We start from the raw sequence: 25819 nt of genomic DNA, 5'->3' as shown, positions 1-25819 counted from the left end.
CAGAGAGGTTATTAGGGAGATTGGTCGGTTCGGTCCGGCATGGTACTACACTATTGCAATTTTAAAAGAGAGGCTATTGTGGTCACTTCAAATTGTAACTTTCCACAGAAAGGCTATTGTGAACACTTTCTAAGTTCACAGAGAGGCTACTGGGCACACTTGTAATGCAACTTTTCACAGACAGGCTATTGGGCACATTTCTAAATTCAACTTTAGGGACTGGCTATTGGTAACATTTCTATATTCACAGAGAGGCCATTCGGCACATTTCTAAATGTGACTTTCACAAAGAGGTTGTTGGGCACACTTCTAAATTCAACTATCACCGAAAGGCTGTTGGGCCCACTTATACATTTATAGAGAGGCTATTGGGCACACTTCTAAATGCAACTTTCACAGAGAGGCTATTGGGCACACTTCTAATTCAACTATCACAGGGAGGCTGTTAAGCGCATTTCTAAATTCACAGAGAGTCTATTGGGCACACTTCTAAATGCAATTTTCAAAGAGAGGCTATTGGGAACACTTCTAAATTCAGAGAGAGGCTGTTGGGCACAATTCTAAATGTGACTTTCACAGAGAGGTTGTAGGGCACACTTCTAAATTCATCTATCACCAGTAGGCTGTTGGGCGCACTTATAAATTTATAGAGTAAACGTAACTTTCCACAGACAGGCTATTGGGAACACTTCAAAGTGCAACTTTCCACTGACTGGTTATTGGGCACACTTCTAAATGCAACTTTCACAGAGAGGCTATTGGGCACACTTCTAAATGCAACTTTCCACAGACAGGCTATTGTGCACACTTGTAATGCAACTTTCACAGAGAGGCTATCTGGCACACTTCTAAATGCAACTTTCCACAGTCAGGCTATTGGGAACACTTCTAAATGCAACTTTCTCAGAGAGGCTATTGGGCACATTTCTAAATGCAACTTTCACAGAGAGGATATTGGGCACACTTCTAGATGCAACTTTCAGAGAGAGGCTATTGGGCACACTTCTAAATTCACAGAGAGGCTATTGGGGATACTTCTAAATGCAACTTACAAAGACAGGCTATTGGGCACACTTCTAAATGCAACTTTCACAGAGAGGCTATTGGGCACACTTTTAAATGCAACTTTCAAAGAGAGGATATTGGGCACACTTCTAAAGGCTATTGGGCACACTTCTAAATGCAACTTTCACAGAGAGGCTATTGGGCACACTTTTAAATGCAACTTTCAAAGAGAGGCTTTTGGGCACGCTTCTAAATTCAACTTTCAAAGAGAGGCTATTGGGCACACTTCTAAATTCAACTTTTAAAGAGAGGCTATTGGTCACACTTCTAAATTTCATAGAAAGGCTATTGGGCACACTTCTAAATGCAACTTTCCACAGGCAGGCTATTGGGCACACTTCTAAATGCAACTTTCTCAGAGAGGCTATTGGGCACACTTCTAAATGCAACTTTCACAGAGAGGATATTGGGCACACTTCTAGATGCAACTTTCAGAGACAGGCTATTGGGCACACTTCTAAATTCACAGAGAGGCTATTGGGCACACTTCTAAATGCAACTTTCACAGAGAGGATATTGGGCACACTTCTAAATGCAACTTTCACAGAGAGGATATTGGGCACATTTCTAGATGCAACTTTCAGAGAGAGGCTATTGGGCACACTTCTAAATTCACAGAGAGGCTATTGGGCACACTTCTAAATGCACCTTTCCACAGACAGGCTATTGGGCACACTTCTGAATGCAACTTTCTCAGAGAGGCTATTGGGCACACTACTAAATGCAACTTTCACAGAGAGGATATTGGGCACACTTCTAGATGCAACTTTCAGAGAGAGGATAATGGGCACACTTCTAGATGCAACTTTCACAGAGAGGCTATTGGGCACACTTCTAAATGCAACCTTCACAGGGAGGATATTGGGCACACGTCTAGAGGCTATTGGGCACAATTCTAAATGCAACTTTCACAGAGAGGCTATTGGGCACACTTCTAAATGCAACTTTCAAAGAGAGGCTATTGGGCAAACTTTTAAATGCAGCTTTCAGAGAGAGGCTATTGGGCACACTTCTAAATTCACAGAGAGGCTATTGGGCACACTTCTAAATGCAAAGTTAACAGAGAGGATTTTGGGCACACCTCTAGAGGCTATTGGGCACACTTCTAAATGCAACTTTCAAAGAGAGGCTATTGGGCACACTTCTAAATGCAACTTTCAAAGAGAGGCTATTGGGCACACTTCTAAATGCAACTTTCAAAGAGAGGCTATTGGGCACACTTCTAAATTCAACTTTCAAAGAGAGGCTATTGGGCACACTTCTAAAATTCACAGAAAGGCTATTGGGCACACTTCTAAATGCAACTTTCCACAGACAGGCTATTGGGCGCACTTCTAAATTCACAGAGAGGCTATTGGGCACACTACTAAATGCAACTTTCACAGAGAGGATATTGGGCACACTTCTAGATGCAACTTTCAGAGAGAGGATAATGGGCACACTTCTAGATGCAACTTTCACAGAGAGGCTATTGGGCACACTTCTAAATGCAACCTTCACAGGGAGGATATTGGGCACACGTCTAGAGGCTATTGGGCACAATTCTAAATGCAACTTTCACAGAGAGGCTATTGGGCACACTTCTAAATGCAACTTTCAAAGAGAGGCTATTGGGCAAACTTTTAAATGCAGCTTTCAGAGAGAGGCTATTGAGCACACTTCTAAATTCACAGAGAGGCTATTGGGCACACTTCTAAATTCAACTTTCAAAGAGAGGCTATTGGGCACACTTCTAAAATTCACAGAAAGGCTATTGGGCACACTTCTAAATGCAACTTTCCACAGACAGGCTATTGGGCGCACTTCTAAATGCAGCTTTCTCGGAGAGGCTATTGGGCACACTTCTAAATGCAACTTTCACAGAGAGGATATTGGGCACACTTCTAAATGCAACTTTCAGAGAGAGGCTATTGGGCACACTTCTAAATTCACAGAGAGGCTATTGGGCACACTTCTAAAAGCAACTTTCAAAGAGAGGCTATTGGGCACACTTCTAAATTCACAGGGAGCCTATTGGGCACACTTCTAAATGCAACTTACAAAGACAGGCTATTGGGCACACTTCTAGAGGCTTTTGGGCACACTTCTAAATGCAACTTTCACAGAGAGGCCATTGGGCACACTTTTAAATGCAACTTTCAGAGAGAGGCTATTGGGCACACTTCTAAATTCACAGAGAGGCTATTGGGCACACTTCTAAATGCACCTTTACACAGACAGGCTATTGGGCACACTTCTAAATGCAACTTTCTCAGAGAGGCTATTGGGCACACTACTAAATGCAACTTTCACAGAGAGGATATTGGGCACACTTCTAGATGCAACTTTCAGAGAGAGGATAATGGGCACACTTCTAGATGCAACTTTCACAGAGAGGCTATTGGGCACACTTCTAAATGCAACCTTCACAGGGAGGATATTGAGCACACGTCTAGAGGCTATCGGGCACAATTCTAAATGCAACTTTCACAGAAACGCTATTGGGCACACTTCTAAATGCCACTTTCAAAGAGAGGCTATTGGGCAAACTTTTAAATGCAGCTTTCAGAGAGAGGCTATTGGGCACACTTCTAAATTCACAGAGAGGCTATTGGGCACACTTCTAAATGCAACGTTAACAGAGAGGATTTTGGGCACACCTCTAGAGGCTATTGGGCACACTTCTAAATGCAACTTTCAAAGAGAGGCTATTGGGCACACTTCTAAATGCAACTTTCAAAGAGAGGCTATTGGGCACACTTCTAAATGCAACTTTCAAAGAGAGGCTATTGGGCACACTTCTAAATTCAACTTTCAAAGAGAGGCTATTGGGCACACTTCTAAAATTCACAGAAAGGCTATTGGGCACACTTCTAAATGCAACTTTCCACAGACAGGCTATTGGGCGCACTTCTAAATGCAGCTTTCTCAGAGAGGCTATTGGGCACACTTCTAAATGCAACTTTCACAGAGAGGATATTGGGCACACTTCTAAATGCAACTTTCAGAGAGAGGCTATTGTGCACACTTCTAAATTCACAGAGAGGCTATTGGGCACACTTTTAAAAGCAACTTTCAAAGAGAGGCTATTGGGCACACTTCTAAATTCACAGGGAGGCTATTGGGCACACTTCTAAATGCAACTTACAAAGACAGGCTATTGGGCACACTTCTAGAGGCTTTTGGGCACACTTCTAAATGCAACTTTCACAGAGAGGCCATTGGGCACACTTTTAAATGCAACTTTCAAGGAGAGGATATTGGGCACACTTCTAAAGGCTTTTGGGCACACTTCTAAATCCAACTTTCAAAGAGAGGCTATTGGTCACACTTCTAAATTTCACAGAAAGGCTATTGGGCACACTTGTAAATCCAACTTTCTCAGAGAGGCTATTGGGCACACTACTAAATGCAACTTTCACAGAGAGGATATTGGGCACACTTCTAGATGCAACCTTCACAGGGAGGATATTGGGCACACGTCTAGAGGCTATTGGGCACAATTCACAATGCAACTTTCACAGAGAGGCTATTGGGCACACTTCTAAATGCAACCTTCACAGGGAGGATATTGGGCACACGTCTAGAGGCTATTGGGCACAATTCACAATGCAACTTTCACAGAGAGGCTATTGGGCACACTTCTAAATGCAACTTTCAAAGAGAGGCTATTGGGCAAACTTTTAAATGCAGCTTTCAGAGAGAGGCTATTGGGCACACTTCTAAATTCACAGAGAGGCTATTGGGCACACTTATAAATGCAACGTTAACAGAGAGGATTTTGGGCACACCTCTAGAGGCTATTGGGCACACTTCTAAATGCAACTTTCAAAGAGAGGCTATTGGGCACACTTCTAAATGCAACTTTCAAAGAGAGGCTATTGGGCACACTTCTAAATGCAACTTTCAAAGAGAGGCTATTGGGCACACTTCTAAATTCAACTTTCAAAGAGAGGCTATTGGGCACACTTCTAAAATTCACAGAAAGGCTATTGGGCACACTTCTAAATGCAACTTTCCACAGACAGGCTATTGGGCGCACTTCTAAATGCAGCTTTCTCGGAGAGGCTATTGGGCACACTTCTAAATGCAACTTTCACAGAGAGGATATTGGGCACACTTCTAAATGCAACTTTCAGAGAGAGGCTATTGGGCACACTTCTAAATTCACAGAGAGGCTATTGGGCACACTTCTAAAAGCAACTTTCAAAGAGAGGCTATTGGGCACACTTCTAAATTCACAGAGAGGCTATTGGGCACACTTCTAAATGCAACGTTAACAGAGAGGATTTTGGGCACACCTCTAGAGGCTATTGGGCACACTTCTAAATGCAACTTTCAAAGAGAGGCTATTGGGCACACTTCTAAATGCAACTTTCAAAGAGAGGCTATTGGGCACACTTCTAAATTCAACTTTCAAAGAGAGGCTATTGGGCACACTTCTAAAATTCACAGAAAGGCTATTGGGCACACTTCTAAATGCAACTTTCCACAGACAGGCTATTGGGCGCACTTCTAAATGCAGCTTTCTCGGAGAGGCTATTGGGCACACTTCTAAATGCAACTTTCACAGAGAGGCCATTGGGCACACTTTTAAATGCAACTTTCAAGGAGAGGATATTGGGCACACTTCTAAAGGCTTTTGGGCACACTTCTAAATCCAACTTTCAAAGAGAGGCTATTGGTCACACTTCTAAATTTCACAGAAAGGCTATTGGGCACACTTGTAAATCCAACTTTCTCAGAGAGGCTATTGGGCACACTACTAAATGCAACTTTCACAGAGAGGATATTGGGCACACTTCTAGATGCAACCTTCACAGGGAGGATATTGGGCACACGTCTAGAGGCTATTGGGCACAATTCACAATGCAACTTTCACAGAGAGGCTATTGGGCACACTTCTAAATGCAACCTTCACAGGGAGGATATTGGGCACACGTCTAGAGGCTATTGGGCACAATTCACAATGCAACTTTCACAGAGAGGCTATTGGGCACACTTCTAAATGCAACTTTCAAAGAGAGGCTATTGGGCAAACTTTTAAATGCAGCTTTCAGAGAGAGGCTATTGGGCACACTTCTAAATTCACAGAGAGGCTATTGGGCACACTTCTAAATGCAACTTTCAAAGAGAGGCTATTGGGCACACTTCTAAATGCAACTTTCAAAGAGAGGCTATTGGGCACACTTCTAAATTCAACTTTCAAAGAGAGGCTATTGGGCACACTTCTAAAATTCACAGAAATGCTATTGGGCACACTTCTAAATGCAACTTTCCACAGACAGGCTATTGGGCGCACTTCTAAATGCAGCTTTCTCGGAGAGGCTATTGGGCACACTTCTAAATGCAACTTTCACAGAGAGGATATTGGGCACACTTCTAAATGCAACTTTCAGAGAGAGGCTATTGGGCACACTTCTAAATTCACAGAGAGGCTATTGGGCACACTTCTAAAAGCAACTTTCAAAGAGAGGCTATTGGGCACACTTCTAAATTCACAGAGAGGCTATTGGGCACACTTCTAAATGCAACGTTAACAGAGAGGATTTTGGGCACACCTCTAGAGGCTATTGGGCACACTTCTAAATGCAACTTTCAAAGAGAGGCTATTGGGCACACTTCTAAATGCAACTTTCAAAGAGAGGCTATTGGGCACACTTCTAAATTCAACTTTCAAAGAGAGGCTATTGGGCACACTTCTAAAATTCACAGAAAGGCTATTGGGCACACTTCTAAATGCAACTTTCCACAGACAGGCTATTGGGCGCACTTCTAAATGCAGCTTTCTCGGAGAGGCTATTGGGCACACTTCTAAATGCAACTTTCACAGAGAGGATATTGGGCACACTTCTAAATGCAACTTTCAGAGAGAGGCTATTGGGCACACTTCTAAATTCACAGAGAGGCTATTGGGCACACTTCTAAAAGCAACTTTCAAAGAGAGGCTATTGGGCACACTTCTAAATTCACAGGGAGGCTATTGGGCACACTTCTAAATGCAACTTACAAAGACAGGCTATTGGGCACACTTCTAGAGGCTTTTGGGCACACTTCTAAATGCAACTTTCACAGAGAGGCCATTGGGCACACTTTTAAATGCAACTTTCAAGGAGAGGATATTGGGCACACTTCTAAAGGCTTTTGGGCACACTTCTAAATCCAACTTTCAAAGAGAGGCTATTGGTCACATTTCTAAATTTCACAGAAAGGCTATTGGGCACACTTGTAAATCCAACTTTCTCAGAGAGGCTATTGGGCACACTACTAAATGCAACTTTCACAGAGAGGATATTGGGCACACTTCTAGATGCAACTTTCAGAGAGAGGATAATGGGCACACTTCTAGATGCAACTTTCACAGAGAGGCTATTGGGCACACTTCTAAATGCAACCTTCACAGGGAGGATATTGGGCACACGTCTAGAGGCTATTGGGCACAATTCACAATGCAACTTTCACAGAGAGGCTATTGGGCACACTTCTAAATGCAACTTTCAAAGAGAGGCTATTGGGCAAACTTTTAAATGCAGCTTTCAGAGAGATGCTATTGGGCACACTTCTAAATTCACAGAGAGGCTATTGGGCACACTTCTAAATGCAACGTTAACAGAGAGGATTTTGGGCACACCTCTAGAGGCTATTGGGCACACTTCTAAATGCAACTTTCAAAGAGAGGCTATTGGGCACACTTCTAAATGCAACTTTCAAAGAGAGGCTATTGGGCACACTTCTAAATGCAACTTTCAAAGAGAGGCTATTGGGCACACTTCTAAATTCAACTTTCAAAGAGAGGCTATTGGGCACACTTCTAAAATTCACAGAAAGGCTATTGGGCACACTTCTAAATGCAACTTTCCACAGACAGGCTATTGGGCGCACTTCTAAATGCAGCTTTCTCGGAGAGGCTATTGGGCACACTTCTAAATGCAACTTTCACAGAGAGGATATTGGGCACACTTCTAAATGCAACTTTCAGAGAGAGGCTATTGGGCACACTTCTAAATTCACAGAGAGGCTATTGGGCACACTTCTAAATGCAACTTTCCACAGACAGGCTATTGGGCACACTTCTAAATGCAACTTTCTCAGAGAGGCTATTGGGCACACTTCTAAATCCAACTTTCACAGAGAGGATATTGCGCACACTTCTAGATGCAACTTTCAGAGAGAGGCTTTTGGGCACACTTCTAAATTCACAGAGAGGCTATTGGGCACACTTCTAAATGCAACTTTCACAGAGATGATATTGGGCACACTTCTAAATGCAACTTTCACAGAGAGGATATTGGGCACACTTCTAGATGCAACTTTCAGAGAGAGGCTATTGGGCACACTTCTAAATTCACAGAGAGGCTATTGGGCACACTTCTAAATGCAACTTTCAAAGAGAGGCTATTGGGCACACTTCTAAATGCAACTTTCTCAGAGTGGCTATTGGGCACACTTCTAGATGCAACTTTCAGAGAGAGGATAATGGGCACACTTCTAGATGCAACTTTCACAGAGAGGCTATTGGGCACACTTCTAAATGCAACCTTCACAGCAAGGATATTGGGCACACTTCTAGAGGCTATTGGGCACAATTCTAAATGCAACTTTCACAGAGAGGCTATTGGGCACACTTCTAAATGCAACTTTCAAAGAGAGGCTATTGGGCAAACTTTTAAATGCAGCTTTCAGAGAGAGGCTATTGGGCACACTTCTAAATTCACAGAGAGGCTATTGGGCACACTTCTAAATGCAATGTTCACAGAGAGGATATTGGGCACACTTCTAGAGGCTATTGGGCACACTTCTAAATGCAACTTTCACAGAGAGGCTATTGGGCACACTTCTAAATGCAACTTTCAAAGAGAGGCTATTGGGCACACTTCTAAATGCAACTTTCAAAGAGAGGCTATTGGGCACACTTCTAAATTCAACTTTCAAAGAGAGGCTATTGGGCACACTTCTAATTTCAACTTTCAAAGAGAGGCTATTGGGCACACTTCTAAAATTCACAGAAAGGCTATTGGGCACACTTCTAAATGCAACTTTCAAAGAGAGGCTATTGGGCACACTTCTAAATGCAGCTTTCTCGGAGAGGCTATTGGGCACACTTCTAAATGCAACTTTCACAGAGAGGATATTGGGCACACTTCTAAATGCAACTTTCAGAGAGAGGCTATTGTGCACACTTCTAAATTCACAGAGAGGCTATTGGGCACACTTCTAAAAGCAACTTTCAAAGAGAGGCTATTGGGCACACTTCTAAATTCACAGGGAGGCTATTGGGCACACTTCTAAATGCAACTTACAAAGACAGGCTATTGGGCACACTTCTAGAGGCTTTTGGGCACACTTCTAAATGCAACTTTCACAGAGAGGCCATTGGGCACACTTTTAAATGCAACTTTCAAGGAGAGGATATTGGGCACACTTCTAAAGGCTTTTGGGCACACTTCTAAATCCAACTTTCAAAGAGAGGCTATTGGTCACACTTCTAAATTTCACAGAAAGGCTATTGGGCACACTTGTAAATCCAACTTTCTCAGAGAGGCTATTGGGCACACTACTAAATGCAACTTTCACAGAGAGGATATTGGGCACACTTCTAGATGCAACCTTCACAGGGAGGATATTGGGCACACGTCTAGAGGCTATTGGGCACAATTCACAATGCAACTTTCACAGAGAGGCTATTGGGCACACTTCTAAATGCAACCTTCACAGGGAGGATATTGGGCACACGTCTAGAGGCTATTGGGCACAATTCACAATGCAACTTTCACAGAGAGGCTATTGGGCACACTTCTAAATGCAACTTTCAAAGAGAGGATATTGGGCAAACTTTTAAATGCAGCTTTCAGAGAGAGGCTATTCGGCACACTTCTAAATTCACAGAGAGGCTATTGGGCACACTTCTAAATGCAACGTTAACAGAGAGGATTTTGGGCACACCTCTAGAGGCTATTGGGCACACTTCTAAATGCAACTTTCAAAGAGAGGCTATTGGGCACACTTCTAAATGCAACTTTCAAAGAGAGGCTATTGGGCACACTTCTAAATGCAACTTTCAAAGAGAGGCTATTGGGCACACTTCTAAATTCAACTTTCAAAGAGAGGCTATTGGGCACACTTCTAAAATTCACAGAAAGGCTATTGGGCACACTTCTAAATGCAACTTTCCACAGACAGGCTATTGGGCGCACTTCTAAATGCAGCTTTCTCGGAGAGGCTATTGGGCACACTTGTAATTGCAACTTTCACAGAGAGGATATTGGGCACACTTCTAAATGCAACTTTCAGAGAGAGGCTATTGGGCACACTTCTAAATTCACAGAGAGGCTATTGGGCACACTTCTAAAAGCAACTTTCAAAGAGAGGCTATTGGGCACACTTCTAAATTCACAGAGAGGCTATTGGGCACACTTCTAAATGCAACGTTAACAGAGAGGATTTTGGGCACACCTCTAGAGGCTATTGGGCACACTTCTAAATGCAACTTTCAAAGAGAGGCTATTGGGCACACTTCTAAATGCAACTTTCAAAGAGAGGCTATTGGGCACACTTCTAAATTCAACTTTCAAAGAGAGGCTATTGGGCACATTTCTAAAATTCACAGAAAGGCTATTGGGCACACTTCTAAATGCAACTTTCCACAGACAGGCTATTGGGCGCACTTCTAAATGCAGCTTTCTCGGAGAGGCTATTGGGCACACTTCTAAATGCAACTTTCACAGAGAGGATATTGGGCACACTTCTAAATGCAACTTTCAGAGAGAGGCTATTGGGCACACTTCTAAATTCACAGAGAGGCTATTGGGCACACTTCTAAAAGCAACTTTCAAAGAGAGGCTATTGGGCACACTTCTAAATTCACAGGGAGGCTATTGGGCACACTTCTAAATGCAACTTACAAAGACAGGCTATTGGGCACACTTCTAGAGGCTTTTGGGCACACTTCTAAATGCAACTTTCACAGAGAGGCCATTGGGCACACTTCTAAATGCAACTTTCAAGGAGAGGATATTGGGCACACTTCTAAAGGCTTTTGGGCACACTTCTAAATCCAACTTTCAAAGAGAGGCTATTGGTCACATTTCTAAATTTCACAGAAAGGCTATTGGGCACACTTGTAAATCCAACTTTCTCAGAGAGGCTATTGGGCACACTACTAAATGCAACTTTCACAGAGAGGATATTGGGCACACTTCTAGATGCAACTTTCAGAGAGAGGATAATGGGCACACTTCTAGATGCAACTTTCACAGAGAGGCTATTGGGCACACTTCTAAATGCAACCTTCACAGGGAGGATATTGGGCACACGTCTAGAGGCTATTGGGCACAATTCACAATGCAACTTTCACAGAGAGGCTATTGGGCACACTTCTAAATGCAACTTTCAAAGAGAGGCTATTGGGCAAACTTTTAAATGCAGCTTTCAGAGAGAGGCTATTGGGCACACTTCTAAATTCACAGAGAGGCTATTGGGCACACTTCTAAATGCAACGTTAACAGAGAGGATTTTGGGCACACCTCTAGAGGCTATTGGGCACACTTCTAAATGCAACTTTCAAAGAGAGGCTATTGGGCACACTTCTAAATGCAACTTTCAAAGAGAGGCTATTGGGCACACTTCTAAATGCAACTTTCAAAGAGAGGCTATTGGGCACACTTCTAAATTCAACTTTCAAAGAGAGGCTATTGGGCACACTTCTAAAATTCACAGAAAGGCTATTGGGCACACTTCTAAATGCAACTTTCCACAGACAGGCTATTGGGCGCACTTCTAAATGCAGCTTTCTCGGAGAGGCTATTGGGCACACTTCTAAATGCAACTTTCACAGAGAGGATATTGGGCACACTTCTAAATGCAACTTTCAGAGAGAGGCTATTGGGCACACTTCTAAATTCACAGAGAGGCTATTGGGCACACTTCTAAATGCAACTTTCCACAGACAGGCTATTGGGCACACTTCTAAATGCAACTTTCTCAGAGAGGCTATTGGGCACACTTCTAAATCCAACTTTCACAGAGAGGATATTGCGCACACTTCTAGATGCAACTTTCAGAGAGAGGCTTTTGGGCACACTTCTAAATTCACAGAGAGGCTATTGGGCACACTTCTAAATGCAACTTTCACAGAGATGATATTGGGCACACTTCTAAATGCAACTTTCACAGAGAGGATATTGGGCACACTTCTAGATGCAACTTTCAGAGAGAGGCTATTGGGCACACTTCTAAATTCACACAGAGGCTATTGGGCACACTTCTAAATGCAACTTTCAAAGAGAGGCTATTGGGCACACTTCTAAATGCAACTTTCTCAGAGTGGCTATTGGGCACACTTCTAGATGCAACTTTCAGAGAGAGGATAATGGGCACACTTCTAGATGCAACTTTCACAGAGAGGCTATTGGGCACACTTCTAAATGTAACCTTCACAGCAAGGATATTGGGCACACTTCTAGAGGCTATTGGGCACAATTCTAAATGCAACTTTCACAGAGAGGCTATTGGGCACACTTCTAAATGCAACTTTCAAAGAGAGGCTATTGGGCAAACTTTTAAATGCAGCTTTCAGAGAGAGGCTATTGGGCACACTTCTAAATTCACAGAGAGGCTATTGGGCACACTTCTAAATGCAATGTTCACAGAGAGGATATTGGGCACACTTCTAGAGGCTATTGGGCACACTTCTAAATGCAACTTTCACAGAGAGGCTATTGGGCACACTTCTAAATGCAACTTTCAAAGAGAGGCTATTGGGCACACTTCTAAATGCAACTTTCAAAGAGAGGCTATTGGGCACACTTCTAAATTCAACTTTCAAAGAGAGGCTATTGGGCACACTTCTAATTTCAACTTTCAAAGAGAGGCTATTGGGCACACTTCTAAAATTCACAGAAAGGCTATTGGGCACACTTCTAAATGCAACTTTCAAAGAGAGGCTATTGGGCACACTTCTAAATTCAACTTTCAAAGAGAGGCTATTGGGCACACTTCTAATTTCAACTTTCAAAGAGAGGCTATTGGGCACACTTCTAAAATTCAAAGAAAGGCTATTGGGCGCACTTCTAAATGCAGCTTTCTCGGAGAGGCTATTGGGCACACTTCTAAATGCAACTTTCACAGAGAGGATATTGGGCACACTTCTAGATGCAACTTTCAGAGAGAGGCTATTGGGCACACTTCTAAATGCAACTTTCCACACACAGGCTATTGGGCACACTTCTAAATGCAACTTTCCACAGACAGGCTATTGGGCGCACTTCTAAATGCAGCTTTCTCGGAGAGGCTATTGGGCACACTTCTAAATGCAACTTTCACAGAGAGGATATTGGGCACACTTCTAAATGCAACTTTCAGAGAGAGGCTATTGGGCACACTTCTAAATTCACAGAGAGGTTATTGGGCACACTTCTAAAAGCAACTTTCAAAGAGAGGCTATTGGGCACACTTCTAAATTCACAGGGAGGCTATTGGGCACACTTCTAAATGCAACTTACAAAGACAGGCTATTGGGCACACTTCTAGAGGCTATTGGGCACACTTCTAAATGCAACTTTCACAGAGAGGCCATTGGGCACACTTTTAAATGCAACTTTCAAGGAGAGGATATTGGGCACACTTCTAAAGGCTTTTGGGCACACTTCTAAATCCAACTTTCAAAGAGAGGCTATTGGGCACACTTCTAAATGCAACTTTCACAGAGAGGATATTGGGCACATTTCTAGATGCAACTTTCAGAGAGAGGCTATTGGGCACACTTCTAAATTCACAGAGAGGCTATTGGGCACACTTCTAAATGCAACTTTCCACAGACAGGCTATTGGGCACACTTCTAAATGCAACTTTCTCAGAGAGGCTATTGGGCACACTTCTAAATCCAACTTTCACAGAGAGGATATTGCGCACACTTCTAGATGCAACTTTCAGACAGAGGCTTTTGGGCACACTTCTAAATTCACAGAGAGGCTATTGGGCACACTTCTAAATGCAACTTTCACAGAGAGGATATTGGGCACACTTCTAAATGCAACTTTCACAGAGAGGATATTGGGCACACTTCTAGATGCAACTTTCAGAGAGAGGCTATTGGGCACACTTCTAAATGCAACTTTCAGAGAGAGGATAATGGGCACACTTCTAGAGGCTATTGGGCACAATTCTAAATGCAACTTTCACAGAGAGGCTATTGGGCACACTTCTAAATGCAACTTTCAAAGAGAGGCTATTGGGCAAACTTTTAAATGCAGCTTTCAGAGAGAGGCTATTGGGCACACTTCTAAATTCACAGAGAGGCTATTGGGCACACTTCTAAATGCAATGTTCACAGAGAGGATATTGGGCACACTTCTAGAGGCTATTGGGCACACTTCTAAATGCAACTTTCACAGAGAGGATATTGGGCACACTTCTAAATGCAACTTTCTCAGAGAGGCTTTTGGGCACACTTCTAGATGCAACTTTCAGAGAGAGGATAATGGGCACACTTCTAGATGCAACTTTCACAGAGAGGCTATTGGGCACACTTCTAAATGCAACCTTCACAGCAAGGATATTGGGCACACTTCTAGAGGCTATTGGGCACAATTCTAAATGCAACTTTCACAGAGAGGCTATTGGGCACACTTCTAAATGCAATGTTCACAGAGAGGATATTGGGCACACTTCTAGAGGCTATTGGGCACACTTCTAAATGCAACTTTCACAGAGAGGCTATTGGGCACACTTCTAAATGCAACTTTCAAAGAGAGGCTATTGGGCACACTTCTAAATGCAACTTTCAAAGAGAGGCTATTGGGCACACTTCTAAATTCAACTTTCAAAGAGAGGCTATTGGGCACACTTCTAATTTCAACTTTCAAAGAGAGGCTATTGGGCACACTTCTAAATGCAACTTTCAAAGTGAGGCTATTGGGCACACTTCTAAATTCAACTTTCAAAGAGAGGCTATTGGGCACACTTCTAATTTCAACTTTCAAAGAGAGGCTATTGGGCACAATTCTAAAATTCAAAGAAAGGCTATTGGGCGCACTTCTAAATGCAGCTTTCTCGGAGAGGCTATTGGGCACACTTCTAAATGCAACTTTCACAGAGAGGATATTGGGCACACTTCTAGATGCAACTTTCAGAGAGAGGCTATTGGGCACACTTCTAAATACAACTTTCCACACACAGGCTATTGGGCGCACTTCTAAATGCAACTTTCCACAGACAGGCTATTGGGCGTACTTCTAAATGCAACTTTCTCGGAGAGGCTATTGGGCACACATCTAAATGCAACTTTCACAGAGCGGATATTGGGCACACTTCTAGATGCAACTTTCAGAGAGAGGCTATTGGGCACACTTCGAAATGCAACTTTCCACAGACAGGCTATTGGGCGCACTTCTAAATGCAACTTTCCACAGACAGGCTTTTGGGCGCACTTCTAAATGCAACTTTCTCGGAGAGGCTATTGGGCACACTTCTAAATGCAACTTTCACAGAGAGGATATTGGGCACACTTCTAGATGCAACTTTCAGAGAGAGGCTATTGGGCACACTTCTAAATACAACTTTCCACACACAGGCTATTGGGCCCACTTCTAAATGCAACTTTCCACAGACAGGCTATTGGGCGTACTTCTAAATGCAACTTTCTCGGAGAGGCTATTGGGCACACATCTAAATGCAACTTTCACAGAGCGGATATTGGGCACACTTCTAGATGCAACTTTCAGAGAGAGGCTATTGGGCACACTTCGAAATGCAACTTTCCACAGACAGGCTATTGGGCGCACTTCTAAATGCAACTTTCCACAGACAGGCTTTTGGGCGCACTTCTAAATGCAACTTTCTCGGAGAGGCTATTGGGCACACTTCTAAATGCAACTTTCACAGAGAGGATATTGGGCACACTTCTAGATGCAACTTTCAGAGAGAGGCTATTGAGCACACTTCTGAATGCAACTTTCAAAGAGAGGCTATTGGGCACAATTCTAAATGCAACTTTCGGAGAGAGGCTATTGGGCACACTTCTAAATGCAACTTTCCACAGACAGGCTATTGGGCGTACTTCTAAATGCAACTTTCTCGGAGAGGCTATTGGGCACACTTCTAAATGCAGCTTTCACAGAGAGGATATTGGGCACACTTCTAGATACAACTTTCAGAGAGAAGCTATTGGGCGCACTTCTAAATGCAACTTTCCACAGACAGGCTATTGGGCGCACTTCTAAATGCAACATTCTCGGAGAGGCTATTGGGCACACTTCTAAATGCAACTTTCACAGAGAGGATATTGGGCACACTTCTAGATGCAACTTTCAGAGAGAGGCTATTGGGCACACTTCTAAATTCACAGAGAGGCTATTGGGCACACTTCTAAATGCAGCTTTCACAGAGAGGATATTGGGCACACTTCTAGAGGCTATTGGGCACATTTCTAAATGCAACTTTCAGAGAGAGGCTTTTGGGCACACTTCTAAATGCAGCTTTCAAAGAGAGGCTATTGGGCACACTTCTAAATGCAACTTTCAAAGAGAGGCTATTGGGCACACTTCTAAATGCAGCTTTCCACAGACAGGCTATTGGGCGCACTTCTAAATGCAACTTTCCACAGACAGGCTATTGGGCATACTTCTAAATGCAACTTTCTCAGAGAGGCTATTGGGCACACTTCTAAATGCAACTTTCACAGAGAGGATATTGGGCACACTTCCAGATACAACTTTCAGAGAGAAGCTATTGGGCACACTTCTAAATGCAACTTTCCACAGACAGGCTATTGGGCGCACTTCTAAATGCAACTTTCCACAGACAGGCTATTGGGCGCACTTCTAAATGCAACTTTCTCGGAGAGGCTATTGGGCACACTTCTAAATGCAACTTTCACAGAGAGGATATTGGGCACACTTCTAGATGCAACTTTCAGAGAGAGGCTATTGGGCACACTTCTAAATTCACAAAGAGGCTATTGGGCACACTTCTAAATGCAACTTTCACAGAGAGGATATTGGGCACACTTCTAGATGCAACTTTCAGAGAGAGGCTATTGGGCACACTTCTAAATTCACAAAGAGGCTATTGGGCACACTTCTAAATGCAGCTTTCACAGAGAGGATATTGGGCACACTTCTAGAGGCTATTGGGCACACTTCTAAATGCAACTTTCAGAGAGAGGCTATTGGGCACACTTCTAAATGCAGCTTTCAAAGAGAGGCTATTGGGCACACTTCTAAATGCAACTTTCAAAGAGAGGCTATTGGGCACACTTCTAAATTCACAGAGAGGCTATTGGGCACACTTCTAAATGGAACTTTCACAGAGAGGATATTGGGCACACTTCTAGAAGCTATTGGGCACACTTCTAAATGCAATTTTCACAGAGAGGCTATTGGGCACACTTCTAAATGTAACTTTCAAAGAGAGGCTATTGGGCGCACTTCTAAAATCAGCTTTCAAAGGGAGGCTATTTGGCACATTTCTAAATGCAACTTTCAAAGAGAGGCTATTGGGCACACTTCTAAAATCAACTTTCAAAGAGAGGCTATTGGGCACACTTCTAAAATCAAATCAACTTTCAGAGAGAGGCTATTGGGCACACCTCTAAATTCACAGAGAGGCTATTGGGCACAATTATAAATGCAACTTTCACAGAGAGGATATTGGGCACACTTCTAGAGGCTATTGGGCACACTTCTGAATACAACTTTCACAGAGAGGCTATTGGGCACACTTCTAAATGTAACTTTCAAAGAGAGGCTATTGGGCACACTTCTAAAATCAACTTTCAAAGAGAGGCTATGGGCACACTTCTAAAATCAACTTTCAAAGAGAGGCTAGTGGGCACACTTCTAAAACCAACTTTCAAAGAGAGGCTATTGGGCACACTTCTAAATGCAACTTTCACAGAGAGGCTATTGGGCACACTTCTAAATGCAACTTTCACAGAGAGGCTATTGGGCACACTTCTAATGCAGCTTTTCACGGGGAGGCTATTAGATACACTGTTTGATTCAACTCTTTGGAATGTAATTCTAACACACTATGGAGATTTTACAATGGTTTAGTTTCTAGGTTGAGTGGTAGGGTAGTATGGCGTGAGGTAATTGCCTCAGTCTCCACCCTTGCCACACTTACCTATTGTCGGCTTCTTGCTTCTCCTGTGGATACCTGCAGATACGACCTGGATCCGTCGCTGTAGGAGCCGTCCTTTGCCGTGGGTCCTTAGCCGGTGGGGCTGCCGGGCAGAGGGCTGCCCAGGGAGGACTGGCAATGAATGCTGATCTTTTGTCGGGACCAATCAGGGCACAGAGGCGGGTCAGGAGGCGGGAATGGAGAGCACCAGGAAATGGGAGGGAGAGCGGGTTGTAGGCGGGGGAATGCGGGGCCTGGGGCTGACGGATTGGGCTTTTGATGCAGGGGCACCCAAAATCAAATTAAAATCGACCACTAATGGGGCAAACTCACCCGGTGAGTGCTGCAGGACAAAGGAGAACACGGATGTTGTGGCTGTGACCTGGGTTAGCACGCCGAGACTAGGGACCAATCAGGGCACAGAGGCGGGATCAAGAGGCAGAAATGGAGAGCACCAGGAAGCGGGAGGGAGTACAGGTTGTAGGCGGGGGAATGTGGGGCCTGGGGCTGGCGGATTGGGCTTTTGGTGCAGGGGCACCCAAAATCAAATTAAAATCAAACACTAATGGGGCAAACTCACCCGGAGAGTGCAGTAGGACAAAGGAGAACACGGATGTTGTGGCGGTGACCTGGGTTAGCACGCCGGGACTAGGGACCAATCAGGGAACAGAGGCGGGTCAGGAGGCCGGAATGGAGAGCACCAGGAAGCGGGAGGGAGCGCGGGTTGTAGGCGGGGGAATGCGGGGCCTGGGGCTGGCGGATTGGGCTTTTGGTGCAGGGGCACCCAAAATCAAATTAGAATCGAACACTAATAGGCAAACCTAACGGGAGAGTGCAGCAGGACTAAATGTGGTGGTAGCGCAATTACCACCACATTTAAGGGTCTGCCAAATCACGGCTTTGGCTGATTTCTCCCCAGCTCTTAGCTGGGGGGAAATCTGCCAAAATTTCGCGCTCTTCCCGCTGGCGGGAAATCCGCCGGCGGTAAGAGTGCAAAATGTCCCCATTGAGCCCAATGGGGAATGGGGCATTCCCGAATGGGCTCAGTGGGGAATGGGGATTTCCCCTTCCGCCAAACCCGTGATCTGGCACTAATAGCACCGGTGGGTTTGGCGGTAGGGCTAATAACGCTGGCGGTAATAGCGCCGGCGTTACCGCCCAACTCGTGATGAGGCCCAAAGTGTCAAGGGGAGAATGGCACTTTATGTAGTAAAAGCCTGCAGGCAATCTGGTGTGACTTACACAATATAGATAGGACTGCCAAATTAGATACAGTTCTTTTACACAGAAAAGGATAAAGGTACAATTTGTGTTCTTAAATTCTTATTCAATTTTCAATTATTCAATACTTCCAACACAGAAAATAAAGTAACAGAACCACAACACCTCATCAGCTGCTTCCAATCCTTGTGTGTCAAGTTCAAAGGCTATTTGCCCGCAGTCGCTTGCACAAACAAGTAATAACAGCTATTAGTACCCGGCGAGAGACGAGCAGAATGCAACACGCATTCTGAATGGCTCTTGCCGTGTTCTTACCCGGCTGAGAATACTTTGATTCTCGGCCAGGATTCCAGCTGACTTGTCCTCGGTGGGGGGCGTGGCAGCCCCTCAGCCAATGAGGAGGCTGGAAGCGGGGCCATCCCCACAGCTGAGAGGCTGCCTTCGCACCCCGCCGGGGACTCGAGTAGGCTTTTTTTTTTTTATTCCCTTTCCTCCCTCCTCCCCCCTACCGCCACTTACCTTCTTGTTCCTGCTTCCCCGGCGAGGGACGGGGAAGCCTCTAGCCGCGTGGACACTTGGAGCGGGGCCATCCCTGCTCCGCGCCTCCTCACAGCTGGAGGCTTCCGTCGTGGACGCAGGTACGATTTTATTTGTTTTTCTTTTTTTTTATTCCCGTCCCACTCCCGCCCTCCCAACCCCACTTACATTCTTTTTGATCCTTTTTCGTGAGCGGACGCGCTGGGAACACTTGTGTTCCCTGCGCATCTGCTCCCGATGGGCACCATGGAAAGGGAAGAAGGACTCCGTTTTCCCTTTCCATGACGGCTATTTTCTTGGTCGTTTCTTTTTTTTTTTTTTCTGAAACAGCGCAGCGTTTCGGGACATAAAAAATGCTTTTAGTGCCCCGGTCACGCACATAATGTGGGCCGCGGTACTATTATCAATATGACCCTCGCGGCGGGGCATTACCCATTCAGGTAATGCCCCAGGGCATATAAGTATGGGCCCCGGGGCATACCTGAGTCGTTAATGCCCCCACCGCTCGGGTCATATTGCTTAAATATGTTATTCCGTTTTTCTTTACTCAATGGTTCTAACACAAAATAAAAACAAACAAAAGAACAGGGCCTCATAAGCTGCTTCCAATTCTCACGTGTCAAGTTCAAAGGCTGGTTGCCCACAGTCACTCCCATGTGAGAAGTAATTACAGCCAGTATATTATCACGTGAGAAGTAATTACAGCCAGTATATTATCAACCGAATTCGATCTTTTTGTTAGAAATGCTGCTTTCTCTTAGTCATGTGTACAAAAGAATAATTCCTGAACGCTAATAGAACTATATTTGTAACAATAAAGGCCGTTATGACACAGCAGAGTGCTTCCTCTCCTCTATCACAGGACTGAAAGGCTAGTCACTCGCAGTTGATAGCTACACACCCAGTAAATTATGTTTCCCCATTTCCACTAAATCAGGTTCGCTCGAGTTCAAATGCTTCACTGCCCTAACTCACTTGAGGAAAGAGGATCAAAGGAGAGTGTCAATTAATGACTTGCCCAGTGTGGCACACGCTGAAAGGTGCTAATTGCTGTCTAACATCTGTTTTTTTAACCTACGTGGCCAGCTCAAAGACTAATGGTCCACAGTCACTTTCACACTGGAGAGATACAAAGGTTTGGAGTTTCAGTTGCTGGCATAATCAACGAACAAATGTTAGTAGAGGTGACAGGCTGAACAGCCAAAGATTATTAATGTCGAGGAAATAAAACAAGCAAAGATGGGGCTCACCAGGTGCGGTCTGAACATATGTCCACAGAGTCAGTCAGTTGTTTAATCCCCATCCCCGGAACACCAAACACTTGCGCACACTTTCACCTCACTTTTGCATGTTCCTCACCTTATGTAGTCCTATTTTCTTAAAGGCACAGCATTAATATCCAGCCGAGTCAGAGAGTGCAGAGCACGCCTATATTCCTGAGAGTTTCCAAGTGAAGTGGACCCACCAAACACTTGTGCGCATTTTCACCTCACTTTGGCTTTCCCCTAATGCTTTCGGTGAGGAAGGGTTGTTTCGGGGGCTGGGGGGTTGAAACCCCTGTTTTCTATCACGGGAGATGGTGGGGTTGACGGGGGATTGGATTCTAGGGTTTTGGGTGGTGAACCTAGCCCCCCGAAATGCTTTATTTCCACTTTTTGAGGAAATGCGCAAATATCATAGAACCCCATAGACAGCCGTCAAGAGTTTGGAGTCGGGCAGTGCTGTGGTTGAAGATCTGCGCTCCTACTAACTGTTTCTCCTTTTCAGCCTCTCCCCCTGGGCTGCTTCACTTGTGCAGCTCGACGGCCATATTGTACTCTGTTCCCCACAGGGTGGTGAACATGGCCAGAAAAGCGTGCTCGCATTTGCTAGCTGCAGTCTATTTTCAGCTCACGAGGATCACCCGTACTTTTTTGTTAAATGTCATAAATAAATACAGTTGCATGGTTGTGTGACACAGAATACCCGTGGACTTTTGTTATCCCCTTTTCTTGGTTCCCTTAAAGTGTTTGGCACCCTGATTCTTCCTTTAAAAGAAAAGCTAGGAAAAAAACAGCAGCTCTGGAGATTCCAACATAATACCTCCAAGGGTTGTATCATTTAACAGGTTGCACTCCCTCCTCCACAGAGCCTTCTGCACCCCTCTCCTCTTCCTTTGACTTGTAACCTCATTACAACTACTGGTGACTGGCCTCATGTCATCAGGGTCCTCTCCAGACAGTCCAATTTTTTGGCCAACCACAAACTGCAGACATGTCGTGGACCCTTTAGTAGGCATGTACTAACGAACTGGTCAGTTGCTAAAGTCTATTCTTGTTCTTGAATGTCTACATGGTGTGCATGTTTATGAATACCTTTCTCTGAATTCGAAGCCCATCACACATACCGTGGTCTGTCTTGGAGAGACAGCTGGAGCTTGGTGCATGTGTTGTTAAGAGGTTCAGAGGGAATAGAATGGAAGCTAGTGCTATGACATGGTAATGGCTGAGCAAGTGATTAAGTGAATATTTGCAATAATTTTTTCAGCAGCTATTCTCCTTTTGACAGTTTTGTTTTTTCTTCATGCAGAACTACTACGGTGCAGCCAAAATTATCTTTTCCGATAACCCACTTGGCCTGACTTGCGGAATGGTGTGCCCGACATCAGACCTTTGTGTGGGTGCATGCAATTTATATGCAACAGAGGAAGGGCCGATTAACATCGGTGGACTGCAGCAGTTTGCAACTGAGGTGTGTAACATACGCATTTTTGGTCAGATTCAAAGACGTCTTTGAATCACTCAATTTATTGCTGTTGTGGAAACATTGTCCGATTTAATATTTTTATTCTCGTTCGAAGTTCTAATTGCATCTGCACTGTATACTGTAAATCTTTTTTTGAAATGCTTCATGGTGGGAACAATTATAGGTTTTGGTTACACTATAAGAAAGCCTGTATTTAAAGACCATGCACACTAGACATTGGCAGCACTCTCTTTCAGATGGTATATTGCTATCACAATTGATGGGTGTCATGCTGCAACTGTGATGTCATGGCATTCCCAGGAAACAATGTGTTCAGAAGTAGCAGGTATTCAGGAGGCCAGATGTTATGTTATGTTATGTTATTTGGGGTATTTAGATAACGCTCTATATATCATTGCTATGATTTCAAAGTGCTGGTAGGTTGAACGCCCTCGGGGACCGCAGTCCAGGTCAGTAAAGAGAGGGAGTGTCATAGGGTGCGTGGGTGCACCAGTTATGTGTGCAGCAGATGTGATTGCCAGATGGTAGCTGCACCCTAGCGTTAGGTGGTGAAGATATCAGTTGAATGTGTGCAGTCTGGTGGGTGGACACCCAGACAGGGTTATGGCTGTGTTACGCCTGTTTAATGCTTATGTGAGCAGCTAGGCCCGATTGTCATAGGATAGCTGTATTTTTTCGAGTGATGAGGTGTTCATTGGGTAATGTTTGTATGCGAACAGCTATGCCGAAATGATCAGGGGTATGGCTACATTCTAATTGTGTGATGGTGTAGAGTAGAAAGTAAGCGTAAAGATATGGGATGGGTTTATGAACCAATGCAGCAGGAGAAATTTCTAGGTTGAAGTTACTGATGATATTAGTTCTTCTATCTAAGTGTGGCACTTGCCGACATTTTACCATACTGTCTAGATGTGATGCAGGCTAATGTTCGCAACTTAAGTGTGGCATTTGCTAACAATCGCAATTCTATCTGGGTCCGGTGCTCGCTAATGTTCGTAGTTCTATCTAAATCTGGTACTTGTTAATATTCGACAAATGTATCTAAGTATGGCAATTGTTAACATTCATGTTGCATCTAGATCCTATCTGGCACAGGCTGATGTTCAAAATTCTAGCTAGGTGTGGCATTGCTAACATTCACAAATTAGTCAGGGTCTGGCACAGGCCAATGTTCACAATTCCAACCAAGTGTGGCATTGCTAAGATTCACAATTCCATCTGGGTCTGACGCAGTCTAATGTTCACAATTCTAACTAGGTGTGGTATTGCAAACATTCACAATCATATCCAGATGTGTTGCAGGCCAACGGTCACATTTCTAGCCAAGTGTGGGACTTGCCAACATTCACAATCCCATCTAGGTGGGATGCAAGCTAATGTTCACAATTCTAACCAAATGTGGCACTCGCTATCATGTACAATTCTGTTCTGGTCCGGTGCAGGCCAATGTTCACAATTCTCTCTAAATGTTGGACTACTTTGCATTCACAATCCTATCTAGATGTGATCTAGGCTAATGCTCACAATTCTAACTGGGTGCTGCATTGCTAAAATTCACAATTCCATCTGGGTCTGGCGCAGAATAAAGTTCACAATTCTCTCTAAATGCTGGACTACTTAACATTCACAATTCTGTCTGGTCTGGTGCAGGCTAATATTCACAATTCTTACTAGGTGTGGTATTGCCAACATTCACAATCCTATCTAGATGTGATGCAGGTTAATGCTCACAATTCTAATTAGGTGCGGCATTGATAACAGTCACAGTTCTAAGGTAAAGTAATGTTAAGTGGCACGGTTTTCCTGATTAGAGTAATTGCTCTTCTCCACAACCATCCCACACTTACTTTGGTGGTTGCTGTTGGTTGACAGCTGGTCATTGGCTTCACAGGCTTCCCCTGCTGACACCTGCAGACACTTTCTGGAGCGGCCAATGTAGGAATCACCCTTTGCCTTGGGGCCCTTAGATAGGAGGCATTGAGTAGGAGATCTGTAAGCATGTATCTCACATTCCCTGAAAGGGTCATACAGCCCTCCATTAATGTAACCATATCAGAGCAGCCTGTTGCTGAGTAACGGGGTGTTGACTGTGACAGAGGGTAACAGGCTACAGTTCTAAAGTAGGTGAATCATTTATTGGAAGAAACCTGAATGTGTTCATGTTACAGTGTGAATCCCCACAATGAAACTGGAGAGCTAATCTCACCACTCATCATTGCCATTATTCAGCAGTAGCATGTAGGTTGTGCACCATGCTTGCTGACGTAGAGGAGTAGAGCAGCAGGCAGTGAAGGCAGGCATTGCACACAGAGCAGTGTCTGACTTCATCACGCAATCAGCAGAATGCGTGCCTGTGAACCTCACTCCCTCATAGCAACTCTAGAAATAGAAAAGCGTTGACATGGGCACATGGGAGCACATCAGCCCATGTTCCCAGAGAACCTGCATGGCACTGCATTCATTGGCACAGAGTCCTGTCAGTGTCAGCATCTGACAACACACATACACTTTTTCAGATAACAAGAATATTGCAGTGCTGAACTTCTCTCAACCAGTGGCACATATCAGCAACCAGAGATGTCACAGTATTGTAAACAGACATCGCATAGATTGCCTATGCTCTGTTCAAGGGATCGCATGTAAGAAAGAAGGGGGAAGAGATTAGCACGCTGTTTCAAAACAGACACGTGGAAAGAGTCTCCAGTCCAGCATTTGCAGCTTAAAAAAGAGCCAGAGACCACAACAAAGATATTGTTCACATCGCAGAAGTAGCGCACATCATTTAATTGCCGCCTACACAACGGTATGATGATTGTGCAGAGAAAGATGTGGAGAAAGGGTTTTGAGGGTAAAGGGAGACCACTGAGGGGCGTGGCTTAGTGGCCGATGTAGCGAGATGCGCTGCCGAGGAGCTCCGGAGCGATCCTGACAAAATCTGATAAAAACTAGCATAAATTGATTCCAGAAGACCACCAAAGTCTCCCCGCAGAGACAGGAACACCTGCTGCCCACCCGGCGAAGCCCCCAGAGGAAACCGGGCGGTGGAAAAGGAGTTATACCGCCGGAGGGGAATCGCCCTGCAAAATCAAAATGGCGGACGCGCAAGCTGTGGGAGGACCCCGGCTGCGTAATACAGAATGAACCGGTGAATCCA

The 25819-nt window shown here is 44.4% G+C and overlaps 1 protein-coding gene across 1 annotated transcript in view; it reads left to right on the top strand.

Annotated features, from left to right (window-relative positions):
- The window catches only part of DPYD (dihydropyrimidine dehydrogenase), a 3651715-nt gene that overhangs the window by 919029 nt on the left and 2706867 nt on the right, over positions 1–25819 (top strand). Inside the window, exon 5 of the mRNA XM_069641531.1 lies at positions 22489–22650. Coding sequence (XP_069497632.1) covers positions 22489–22650 — 162 coding nt within the window. The remainder of the gene's footprint in view (positions 1–22488; positions 22651–25819) is intronic.

The sequence above is a fragment of the Ambystoma mexicanum genome, chromosome 1q (genome assembly GCF_040938575.1).
Source record: "Ambystoma mexicanum isolate Mex_15411 chromosome 1q, UKY_AmexF1_1, whole genome shotgun sequence".
Taxonomy (NCBI): domain Eukaryota; kingdom Metazoa; phylum Chordata; class Amphibia; order Caudata; family Ambystomatidae; genus Ambystoma; species Ambystoma mexicanum.
Note: the sequence above shows the minus strand (reverse complement) of the source record. Positions and strands in the feature narration are given on the sequence as shown.